Raw genomic sequence first — 12,571 nt, 5'->3', positions numbered from 1 at the left:
TTTTAGGGTAAGTACCTTGCTCAAGGTTACCACAACCAGAGGTGGGGATCAAAACTTTGGAGTTAAAAGGCAGTAACTCTAACCACTACACAACTGGCTGTCCCAATAAACATCTGAAAAAGAAAAATCACAAACTCGGAAATAATAATTCTTTGCAACAGGTCAATAAAACACATAATTAGGAGGACAATAAATCACAAATAGAATTTGCCGTTTTTTTTCAGTAATGCAGGATTGCACATGCAGAAAATTAAATCTCAGACTGATGTGTTAAGGATTCATAGTTTTCTAGTTTACAGTTGAATTTGAATTTTGGACAGAATATTCGTCCGAGCTCACTGCATGAAACCACAGCGGCAATCGTGCTAAACTAAACACTGGGGCCTTTTATTCCGAGAACACCTATAAAAAGGGGGGGGAATTATTGTTATTGTTCATGTTGATGAAGCCTTCAAGTTTCCAAGTCCATCAGCACATCTGCGGCTGTCTGCTAACATCCTCGGTGTCACGGCTTTTCCTTTCGCAAATTCTATTTAGCGTGACTGAAAACCAAGCATCCTCAAATAATGCGCAATAATTTTGATTCATCCTCCACATTCAGTTCAGAAGTCCATCAGAAAAAAAAAAAAAAAAAACCAGTACAGACTGGTACAACACAACCGGGGCTGAAAACGGTCATTTATTATATTCCTCAAATTGTAGCCACCTGCTCCGTTTGGTGTTGTAATAATTTCTAGACGAAGGAAGCTCCACGGTGGCCTGTCGAAGGAGCTGCGGAAGAACCAATGTTGCCATGCAAAATAAATACGGTACAGATGCAAACATTAGTTATTAATAAACTCCCATGCAGGCGTTTGCACTAATCATAATCCTATTTAATAAATTCCATATGGTTGGGTGGAAGAGAGATACGGACTGTGTGGCTCAAGGCGAATCGCAGCACGGCTAACAGGTGGGCTCTGCGCCCCTCCAGGAGGAGACAAGGGTGTGGTACCGAGTGAGGACCTTGCGGAGAACCACGGCGCGGAGCTCAGCTCATGCTCGTGCCCCCACCCCCACCACCACCCTGCTCACCCTGAGGGCGGAGCCACTGAGCTATGTCTGCAGCAGTGCACTGCCTGCCTTCCAGGGGGCCTGGTTTCCGCGGTGACAGAGAGACAGAGCAGCCGTTGCCAAGGCAACAGAAGTAGTGTGCTTCATCTCCTTTTTATAGCAGCCTCCCGATTTCTCCAGGCAAGTGCACGAGGAAACGCGTCTCCTCGCATCCCTCTGAAACTTTGCTCCGAGCGGGAGACGCGACGTTCATCAAGTGTAAACTCACTAATGAGCCTTAACCACGCAGCCGGCACCGGCACGAACGGTTGAGGGGAGCGAGAATTGCGCCCAAGTGTTACCGGGGTGGATGCAGACATCACTTTACGAAACGCACGGCGCCACGGACGCATCCGAAGGGTGCGGCGCGCGACGGTTCGGAAGCGCCGCTCCGTTCGGTCCCATTTTCGCAGCGGCCGCCGCAAATCGCGTTCTCTTTACGCCGTCCCTCCCGTGGGGAAATAAAGCGAGGCTAATGTGTTCGCCGATGGCTCGAGAACGCATTTCGGCACTTGCGTGGGCGATGTGAGTAGCATGAGAACAACGCCTGTCCTTGGCTAATAACCAGCTTGGGTGACAGAGATAAAGAGAAGGGTGGCGCGGGGCGTGGACCTCACCGCAACAGGCCAAACGCCAGCCACTTGGTCGGCACGCGCTGCGCAACAATGGGGGAGCGCAGGGGGGGGTTTGACAGCTCCTCTTTTCAGTGGAAAACAAAGAGGAAGAAACACCCAGTCTTGTCGGAGGAGAGCTAATTAAAGTGAGCGGATGATGGCCACGCCCCCCTCCCCCCAGAGGAAAGTGACACGATGCTTCCTTGGGAAGGCTGTTATTAGCAGCCCTGGATGTGGGAGTTGGTGCTCCGCACGCCAATGCCATCGCCGGCCTCGCGAGCCGTCCAAGATGGAGCTCGTCGCTCCTCCTGACGATAACGGGGAGTAAACGGAGCGCGTAAAGAGGGCAGCGCTCCCCCGCATTGTCCGAGCAGCCCGCGTCGATCTACGGCGACGAGGAGCTGGCAGGGCGGCTGAAATTTACCGTACGACGCCGTTTGTTACGAAACCTGTTCGAGCGCAGTGGTTTCCAACAGTGATTCATACCTTTCTGTGGAAACCGGGATTGTGCTTTAACACCTCCGCGCTCGACCGGCACAAACACACACGCGTGTTTGGAAACATACGCTGAGGGGCTTACGTTCGTCACGCGAACGCGCGCTCGCCGCTGCCGTGCCGCCGCCCATTAGGAGCCGCAGGGGATGAAGGGCTGCTTTCGGGGAAGGAACGCGGCCACCGACCTTGCGGCGCACCGGAGGTGTCGCGCTCATCTCCAGTCGGTCGGGATAAGAGCGGCAGCGAAATGAATTAATGCAAAGCGGCTTCAGGATGATGCCGGGCCCCGCGTGCCAGATCAGATGAAGACGGCACCCAAAGTGCCCCGTAAAGGTCATCCAGACGGGAGGTACGATGCTAACAGAGGGTCGTCCGCAAACCGTCCCTCCGGGGGCATCCAGCCGTCAAATCCCCTCCCCTCAACAGGAAGCCGCTCTTGGTCGATGGCGACCGAACAAGACCCCCAGCCCGGCTGTCTGCACAGGCTCCTCTTCCTGGGACCGCATCCCCGTCACGTGACGGCCGAGAAAGGAGCGGGACAACGGCCGCCAAGACGAGCGTGCGAAAGCCTCCGTTTGAAGGTGCGAGGCTGCAAACGCCAGCGAAGGACTCGCTCTCGGCGCGCCGTGTGCGGAAAAGCAGCTCTGCTCCGGAAAGCGCTCGGCGCGTCCTCTCCTCGAAGCTCCGACCGGAGCCGAAGTGTGAAAATTCTCCACTCTCCACGCGCGGCCTTCTGCCCGTCGAAGAGTGACGAACGTGGCGCCAATAAGACTAAAAATGTTTTTAAAGATGATTCATTAAGAAAAGCGCTCGTTCTCAGTCCGAGAGCTAATTCAGTTTCGTTCCCATCTTCGCCATTCAACCTCTTCCAGTTGAGTGTGAAAGTTTTACTCGGTGTGACAAATTGGCATGACTATATATTTCACTAAATACATCATTTTGCAAAACCCACCGGCTGCCTAAGCAGAAATGCATCGATTCAATACGCAAACACCGGCTTCGTGCCTTTTTGACTTGGCGCCCGTGTTTTTACCTCACTGACCGCGTCTACGTCGACGACGACGTACCTCAATTCCACCCTCGTACTCGGAGGTGTCCAGCAGCGTCACCTTGAAGGGTACGGTCTTTGGCCTTTTTGACGATTTCTGCGGGGATTTGGGGGTCTTGCTAGGAGTCGTCTTCTCCGATGTGTCGTCCACCTCCTTGTGCTCGTCGGGAAGCTTGGTGTCGACATCCTTCCAGGAAAGACGAGACGCTGAGCCATTAACAGACATTTTCGCTAAACGCTCAACACCTGTTGAAGGGCTCTGCTAATTTGGACATGAGAGCAACTTGATTACTTTACTGTAAGAAATTACATCACGACTGAATATTTGTAAACTTTACATTTTGTAATGATAAAAAAACCCCACACTGATCATAATTAAACTGAATTTCCATCCAAACATTTTGAGAAACCACTTATCCACCCCAGAGCTCCAGATTCTATCCTGAAAGAATATAATGTAAGGTAGGGTACACCATGGATGGGACACCAGTCCAGTGTAGGGAAATCTCATACACACACACAGTATAGGGAGTTTAGAGGCACCGATTTCCCTGAAGCACATGTCTTTGGACTGTGGGAGGAAACCAGACCACCTGGAAGAAAGCCATCCAAACATCACACAGACTGAGCTGGATTTGACCCAAGATTCAAATTCCGAGCTCAGGAAACTGTGAGGCACCAGCACGACCCACTGGACCGCTCTACTTAGCATGCGCTATGAAAAACATAAAAAATACAGGCTATATGAACAAATATACACACGTTTTAATATACAAAAATGCTCCCTACATGATTCGTTGCAGGCAAATAGTTGGTGTATAAAGAAAGAAGGGTTTGTGACTAACACTGAATTATACACCAAGAAACCAGGGGGCGTGGTGCACCGCGTGGGTTTGACTGGGTCCTGCTTTCTGGTGGGTCTGGGGTTTGCGTCCCGCTTGGGGTGCCTCGTGATGGACTGGCGTCCCGTCCTGGGCGTGTCCTCTCCCCCTCCAGCCCGATGCCCCGTGTTGCCGGGTTAAGCTCCGGCTCCCCGTGACCCCCATATGGGACAAGCGGTTTCAGATGATCTATGTGATGATATGTATGATGTGTTTGAATTGTTCACCATTAATTTCTAGGCATTTCCCAATTCGGAGGACAGGTTAGCGTCACATGTGTTTACATATTTTTCTGTCACCGCATTTAATCGAGCAGCCCAAATAGATGCATATATACGCATTATGAACACGCTTATGCCATAATCACGGCATGTGCATATAGTCAACATCTTGTCCTGGTTAATACATTACATTTCAGTAGCAATAATACTTTGAAGGCTTTTAACCTTTCAAATAATAAAAAACTGACAGCCAAGCTGTAAATAAGCTCCTAGCAACAAGCCCCCTACAATGCTCTGGGAACAAAGAGACAAGGCTTGAATGACAGGCCCACGGCATTGTGGGTAACACCTGCGGCACAACGCACTCGGGCAAATCGCAAAAACTAATTACAGTCCAGGTCGCAGTTAATCAAATTTTTCTTGTGGTCGGTGAATTGTGGGTCACGCTTATTTTTTTGCACAATATAGGGCCGACCTGCTGGGTAAACAGACAGCAAAGACCTGCTGTACGGAAGCAAAAGAAGGCCAGTTCCCCAACATCCATCCGCTGGGGCAGCCGTGAGTGACAATGTATAGGTGACAAGTACGAGTAACAGACTGGACAGAGAATAAAATATTTATCCTAATGGTAAATGAAATACGGATTGATTTTTTTTCAATCGCTGCCAAAATAATAAATGCCGTCTCCCTAGTAATCAATTACATTTTGTTTCTGAAATGTTTGCATGGTTTTGCAGATGGTCCTCGACTTAAGAGAGGGTTCCGATCCAAAAATTTTGTCATAACTTAACTGCTGTAAGTTGCACTCCTCCTATATTGTATCATATGAACCATAAGGACATATAAACATAAACACGCATACAATATACTATTCATAAAATAGCTTTGTTTGTTTTTCCCATTGATTTCATACGTTATTCATGTTAAAGTAATAATACTAATAATAATAATAATAATAATAATAATACAGAATCATAGTTGTACTTTCATGTGACAATTATTCTTACTTTCATTTCTAAACTTATTGTCTTCTGCTTTTCCTTTTCCGCATCAACAGAATCTTCACATTTTTGCCGGCGATTTGATTGGAATCACGAATGAAATGTTTTTTGTAAGTAAGCCCATCCCGCCGATGGTATCGCGCAGCAGATGGAGCGGTCATTGTTAGACGTTACGGCCAAATGTCAGGACTCAAAAAAATATAACGACGCCGATGGAAGAACCATCGAAAGTCCTTGTCGTCGTACGTCACGTCTGTCTTAAGCTGAGGACCACCGGGAGTAAATGGCTCTAATGCACACGTCAATAAGTTCTCACCACATTAAGCGGACTTTTTCCCATTTTCTCTAGTCCTGTGTCTATGATGTAGGTTCAGTATTGGATCGCACTGTACAGGAACAGTACGTCACGGCAAACAACACTAATACGACGCAGAGCAGCGATGCGCTGCAACGGAAAGCGTGACCCCGGCGCAGCCCACCTGCTTGGCCGTCCTGCCGTCAGCGGCAGCAGTGGACTCTTGCATTCCTGTGGCGGTGGTCTTCTGCTGGGGGGGCTCCTCTCCGGTGTTTTTCACCTCTGACTCCGGACCCGTCTCCGTGGTCATGGCAACTGCTCAGAATCCTGGGACGATGAAGAGAAACGAAAGAGTGAAGAAAAAAAACATGACACCTAATGTGGTCAAGCCAAGGAGAGTACTTTCCAGGTGAAAATTACTTTCACCTTTTGGGGGGTGAAAAACAAGACTGCTGGCTGTACCCTCTCTGAGATGTTGTGCTCCGTCTCATGCTCGAGAACACTTTTTTGATCTGGCGCACGAAGAGTCACGGTGACGAGGCAAAAAGACATCCTTCGGTCTGGAAGCGGAGCTGCAGACAATAGCGCAGCAGGAAGAAATCCTTACTCAGCTAGCAATACGGCAAGTATAGTACGTGTAGGGAATTGGGGGAGGGGTGTTACGCAAATGAGCCCGAGGAGGCGTGCAGGTGGATGTCAGCAGTCATTACGAAGGCAATCCTTTAAAGCCAGCCTTCCTTACACAATTGTGAGGGTGATCTGTGGAGTTCACACTGATTTTCCCTTCAATTACCCTTCCAACATGGGTGCATTTAGCAAAAGCAGAGCCTTCCCAAAGCTGGGGATGCTCTACAGGTCATCTTTGCTGGAATAGTCAGAAGATGATGACCGTCAGCTTATTGTCACTACAGCATCTTGAGAACAGAAATGCCTATCATGGTTGTTTCAGAAGGAACAAGTATGAAGGCTCTGGGTATGAAGGCTCTAGGTATGAAGACCACATTACACTGACCTATCTTATGGTTAGGGTTAGATGGTTAAGTGGTTAAGGTTAGGGGGCTGAGGTTAGGATTAAGGTTAGGGCTAGAGTGTTAGGGTTAGGGGGTTAGGGTTAAGTTTTGGGTTAGTTTTAGAGGGTTAAGGGTTAGTGCTGGGGATTAGGGTTAGAGCATTTGGGTTAGTGTTAGGGGGTTAGGTTAAAGAGTTAGGCTTAGGGATTAGGGTTTGGGTTAATGCATTAGGGTTAGTGTTAGGGGGTGATGGTTAAAGAGTTAGGGTTAGGCCTAAGATGACCTAGTCACCAGTGAACCATTCAGGGTCCATAAGGACTCCATCAGGAGCAATACAACTGATGACTTCCAGGAGAAAAGGAGGTACAAGCTTGCTACCATCTGCATTCCAATCTGAAGGCTAAAATAGCACAAAGAGGGGCGCATAACTTCACCAGCCACTTCCCCCTCATAAAGGTGATGAATCAACACAAATGAACATCTTTTTCTTCAGGATAAAGAGCAGCGCAGGAATGTGATTTTGCTCCAAGGCAAGTTTTTCTCAGCTCCCTGACCCAGCTCAGCCCCGAGCCATTGCGGTAAATCAATTTCCCTACAACAGCTAAAACACGGATATTAGCGAACAACAGCTCGACGAATAGTTGCTACCTTTAGGTAATTTTCGGAACGGGCCAGGACAAACATGGTACCTCACTTGCATTTTTTATCGTTTGAAATCCATAAGAACTCAGGTAAACACCAGACTTTAAATGAATTACTTATTCATGGTACTTTCTATCAGGTGGAATAGTGAGTGTTTCAAGCAGTCACCTTGGACTCCAAGTGCTTAGGTTCGAATCCCACTGTTTGCTGAAGCACCCTGGATCACTTACCCTGAATTTCACCACTGAAAAATACCCCGTTTTAAAGATGAGTAACCAGAACACTAAACAGTAAATGATGACTCCAGGACTACTGTTGCTCTGTGTTAAATACTTTATACCCTTAGCACTGCAAACCGATACTTTATTTGTGTGTGTAGATAGACATACACCGTATTTCATCTCTACTGCACACCTATTTATAGTGAAATAAGAATAAAGAGTTTCCCCCAATTCCCCCAGTTCTCTCCTCCCAAGCAGCGTTCCCCATCCCATCCAGCATCCACGGACACAATCCCGTCGAGCCTCCGCAGGCTCGGCACCGGTGCACATTTGTTCACGTGCAAGTGCTTGACGGGATGGAGGCGCGCCTTCGTGCCAGCTGCTTGTGATTTACAGCTGCGTATAAGGGGCAGCTGGGCACCACAGCGGCACGGCGAAGCCATCCATCTGCTCATGCACCACCACACTGGGGCCAATTTGTAGGGCGCTCCTGTCAAGGAAGCTCCAGTGGGTTCAGATTAATAGCCGCCATAGCAAGCACTGAGTATACTGGTGCATGGGGTTTCACTGCAAGCTTCACTCTGCTGGAAGAAGCCCTTGCATATCATACAGCCCAGTTCAGAGTACTACTCAAAGGTTCGAACCTTAACACACAAGTGAGAATAACAAGCATCAACAGCATCAACTAGGGACCACATCACTAGTTTAGTGTGTGTGTGTGTGTGTGTGTGTGTGTGTGTGTGTGTGTGTCGGTCTGCTAACCCAAGGAAAAATGCACAGAGGGAGATACATACAGGGGTAGCATTGTCAGCCGGACCCCCAGCAGAGATGACTAATGGGACGGCAAAAACAAACACCTGCAGCTCCACACCAGCAGGAGCGTATCCATGCGGCTCTGTTGATTTATTTATACGTGAATTTTTATTATGATTATTATCGGCCTTTTTCCTCACACTAGCTTCCTGTATCCTCCGTTTTCAAAGAAAGGCTGCTTTTATCTCTGGGAATAGAGACTGTGTGTGAGTGTGTGTGGAAGAGGGAAAGAGAGAGAGGGGCTCAGAAACCGGTATTTAGTTGCCATAGTAACAGCTCTGAACATTTTTTTCATCTAATGCTGCGATAGTGACAGAGCTGTCAGTGGAAGGTGGGAGAGAAAACGAGAGAAGGGAAGGAGAGACTAAAGGATATAGGAAAACGATGAAGGATGAATAAGAGAAAGAAGGGATTGACGGGGGGGTTAAGGAGTGGTGTTAAGGTATGGGGAGCTCAAGGAAGAGAAGGAGCAGAAAAAAAATGGAAAAACTCCGAAATTCTTGGAAGAACCCTAATCTGGGTGCCTGAGCCTCCCAGAGGTGATCAGTACATTGGCCAGCTCCATTCATCTCTCCCACACCTGCCTTCCACTTCTGTCCTTGCCATGACCCTGTACGGCAAGCAGCAGTAATCTGGTGCAGGAAGAACACACACACCATGAACGAGTTCCACTTCCCAGAGCGAAATCTCGCCGCTCGGCGATGGACTCTGAATAATCCTTTCTGTACATAGCTTTAACACTGGCGGGACCCACACTCGGCCGATGTCCTCGACGTGACAGGCAACGCTACCTAACGCTCGGACCTGGGTCAGGCGAGGCCGTCCGGAAGGCGGACACACGGAGGGGAAGGCAGCTGACCGGGGTGACAGCAGGGACACTGTACCGGAGAGGACGGTGTTAAAGGAGACAGGCTGTATAGGGAGAGAGAGACAGGAGAGGCACCGAACAGCAAGGGGAAGACGGGAGGAGGGAGGGGAGGCAGGGTGAGGTCAGGACGGGCTGCGCCGAAGCAACCAAACAAGGAAAGCGTCTCCAGCTGCGAGCTTCTCTGAGACTGTGCTCGTGCCTTGAAGTCCGAGGTGCCGATCCGACTCGTCACCTGTCGCCGTGTCCAAAACGGACGAATGGATGACAGAGGACAAAGCAAGATGTTACACAGCGACTGTGGCTTCTTCCGCTTCTGTCATAAAGAGGAAACGTTCTGCTGCTCTTGTCGACACCTGAAGTTCCCTCTCTAAACGTGGAAGAGCAAAGTTTTTAACTCTCTTGCACTAGAAAAATTTAACACTTGATCTACATGACAGTTCAGAGGAGTTCTGGAATGTCTGGACAACCTTCTGGAACAAATTAGATCATATTTGTGAAATATGAACTAGTTCTGATTCATTCATTCATTCATTCATTCATTCATTCATTCCAAGTGTTCTTTTCTGCTACTGTTTTTCTGAGGGTTGCTACACAAAATTTCATTGCATTGCATGACAATGAACTATCTTGTCTTATATCGTAACCTGTTACTCTTGATTTATATATCTTGATGGATTTGCAATTTCTCAGTTTACTGGCTCTGTCCATAAGTTGCTGTGACTGACAGACAGACAGACAGATAGATAGATACACGGGACAAGATGCTATACCCTGTGCATATTTATCAAGGGCTGTACACAAAGACCCAGTCCTACAAACACGAAGCCACAGGGAACATCCAGCGTAACCAACAGACCTCTCCATGACCCGAGACCAAGAAGCTTAGCTACCTTCTCCAACACACCCATTAGCCAACCCAATACACCAAACCCACCAATCTAACATACCATAGATAGATAGATAGATAGATAGATCGATCTCCCCTTTAAAAACTGTAGAAGCCAGTTTCAACGTAGTCACAAGCCCCCACCAGTTTATGTCCCACTGCAACAGCGACACGCACAGGTGAGACCAGCGGCGTGTCTATTTGTATTCAACAGGCACATAATCCTGCGCGAGCCACGCCAAGCAAACACACACACACACACACACACACACACACACACACACACACACACACACACCGGGAGACTATTTATAACTTGCTATGTAAACAGAACGCAGCCGGTGTAAAGCTTCATCGCGCAATTTTACACACGGTGTACAAATAAAGCCATGCCTCCAGTTATAATTTGTCACAGAGCGGCGCTGGGTCCTAGTCACTTCACGGATTTCTGCGTGCTTCCTGCAATAAAGGCCGCCGGGACCCGCGTGGAGCGTCGGTAAACACCGGAGCCGACCGCGGTCGGGCAGAACACACCTGGGGAGTCCGGAGAGAGGACGCCATCACCGCAGACGCGCGCACGGCGCCGCCGCTTCGTAAGGACGCGCTCCCTGCGTGCTTTCGGACATGCTAATTCCAGCGAGTGGGATTCCAAGAGCTGAATTCCTGCAGTCTGCGCTACCTGGAGTCGTGAGCTGAAAACATGAAAACAGGGAACGGCATTGACGGAGGGTGGGGTAGGGTGGGGTAGGGTTGGGGGGGGTCACAAACTGGTACAGCTACATGTTAAATTCACACAGCGCTGTATGCTGGAAGACGTTGGGGCGTGTATCTGCATGTGACATGAAGGAGACAGTCTTCTCAGCAGAGTTTTGCTATTTATTCCTTTAGCAGACACTTCTCCCTTTGTTTAATATTGCTAACATTATTAAGCTACTTACACTGATTTATCCATTTAAACAGCTGGGTGGTTTTTATTTGTTCAATTTAGGGGAAGTATATCAAGGGTACTACAGCAGGAGCTGGAATCTGAACCCGGGCCCTTCAAGCGTAAGGTGGCGGCTCTGTCCACACCACCACCCGCAGCCCCCGACCGAAACACGCCTCCAACAGCTCCATTGATCACGTCACACACTAACGCACGTGCAAACATACTCAGAATCATCAGACGCTTCTTCCTAAACGGTGCTGCCTGGTCTCGCGTAGTCTTAACAAGCGTCCTCCTCTTTGTGAAAAAGCACGCCATCAGATTTGGGACTGAACGCTCGGTGGAGCAGCCCCTCCGAATGAATTGGCAGGTGGGAGATAAACAATAAAAATGCAGCTCATTAGCTGTGCTATGTGAATAAATTCAGCCTGAGGTTTCTCAGCGTGTCAGAGGGTTGAGAGCCCCAGCGGTGGATGCGACTCTGGTCAATATGAGGAGGAAAACGTGGACTGAGCGCAGGAGGAGGAGGTGATAGAGTGGCACGCCACTGCGATGGGGCCCGGGCCGGGGCTGAATTTCCGTGATGAACGGCGGCCCTAATACAGACACAGCGGCAGCACGGGGTCTGCTAAGAGCTCCAATTATGTATACAAGAAGGTACCTCCTTGAATCTTGTACTGAGCTCATGCACACTGCCCAGAATGAAATGTGGCAGCGTAATTTTGTAGTTCAGACCTTTCACATATCTCAAATTAAGATGTAATTCAGAGCAAGGCTAAATCAAATTACACCTTAATACGCTCGTTCGAATATACCCACTCATGCTACTGTGTTCCATTTGCAATTCCTGAGATGTCCAGAGCACCCAGAGCCATGAGAAGAAAAACATCTTGAAGACGCGATCTCCAGCGCGTGCTTAGGTCACCTCAAACTTCAAAGAAAGAGCCGAGCCGAGCACCCCGAGTGCAGTCTTGCTTCAAACTCAAGCATGTTGACATGTAGCAACAGCAAGGCCTGCAAAGGTTTAGAGGTAATTAGTGGGTGGTTCGAGAGCGATGACACGTCCTGCAGTCAGTCCCAAGGTGAAGGCCGCACCCTTTCTCACTTGACGGGCCGAGGCACTAAGATTCCAGACAACGGATCCCGAGACGAGAAAACCCAACGCTGGTTCCACCCTCCGCTAAAGACCTCGGGGCATTTGCTAGAACAAAATCAAGGAAGCCAAATTCGAGAGGCGAGATTCTCATCACAATACCGACAGGTATGAGTCACAACTGGAACCATCTTGCATTATGTCTCTCCTCCGCAACTACAGTATCCTTGTGCAGTACAGGATGGCAGTCCCTAAAATAAAAGGCGCCGTGACCTTGGCATTTGTGTGACGAGGTTATTCACGGGCTTCTCAGCAGCCCTCTGCTTCGAAGCATCTCATGCGTAAAGCACCTGGCAGCATTTCGGCATCCCGCCGCTAACCCAAGTCAACAACTCGATCACACAACCGATCCGGGGCCTGTCGAGCTAGTTCTTTCGAAAATGGGAGGGATCCAGGGTACTGGAGT

General features: G+C 49.0%; 1 protein-coding gene across 10 annotated transcripts in view; it reads right to left on the bottom strand.

Annotated features, from left to right (window-relative positions):
• LOC108923406 (band 4.1-like protein 1) overlaps positions 1–12,571 on the bottom strand; it is an 83,316-nt gene that overhangs the window by 35,501 nt on the left and 35,244 nt on the right. For 7 of the 10 annotated variants that reach the window (XM_018734109.2, XM_029247656.1, XM_018734110.2 and 4 more), the window contains exons 2-3: positions 5,832–5,974; positions 3,269–3,436 (exon numbers count right to left, since the gene is read on the bottom strand). In XM_018734109.2, the coding sequence (XP_018589625.2) occupies positions 3,269–3,436; positions 5,832–5,957 (294 nt within the window). In that variant the 5' untranslated portion in view covers positions 5,958–5,974. Of the gene's footprint in view, positions 1–3,268; positions 3,437–5,831; positions 5,975–6,073; positions 6,213–10,621; positions 10,655–12,571 lie in introns of those variants that run through there. The other 3 variants (XM_029247655.1, XM_029247654.1, XM_029247651.1) reach the window with 3 other exon arrangements.

Source organism: Scleropages formosus, chromosome 22 (genome assembly GCF_900964775.1).
Source record: "Scleropages formosus chromosome 22, fSclFor1.1, whole genome shotgun sequence".
Taxonomy (NCBI): Eukaryota; Metazoa; Chordata; class Actinopteri; order Osteoglossiformes; family Osteoglossidae; genus Scleropages; species Scleropages formosus.
The sequence above is the reverse complement of the archived record's forward strand: the minus strand, read 5'-3'. Positions and strand labels throughout refer to the sequence as shown.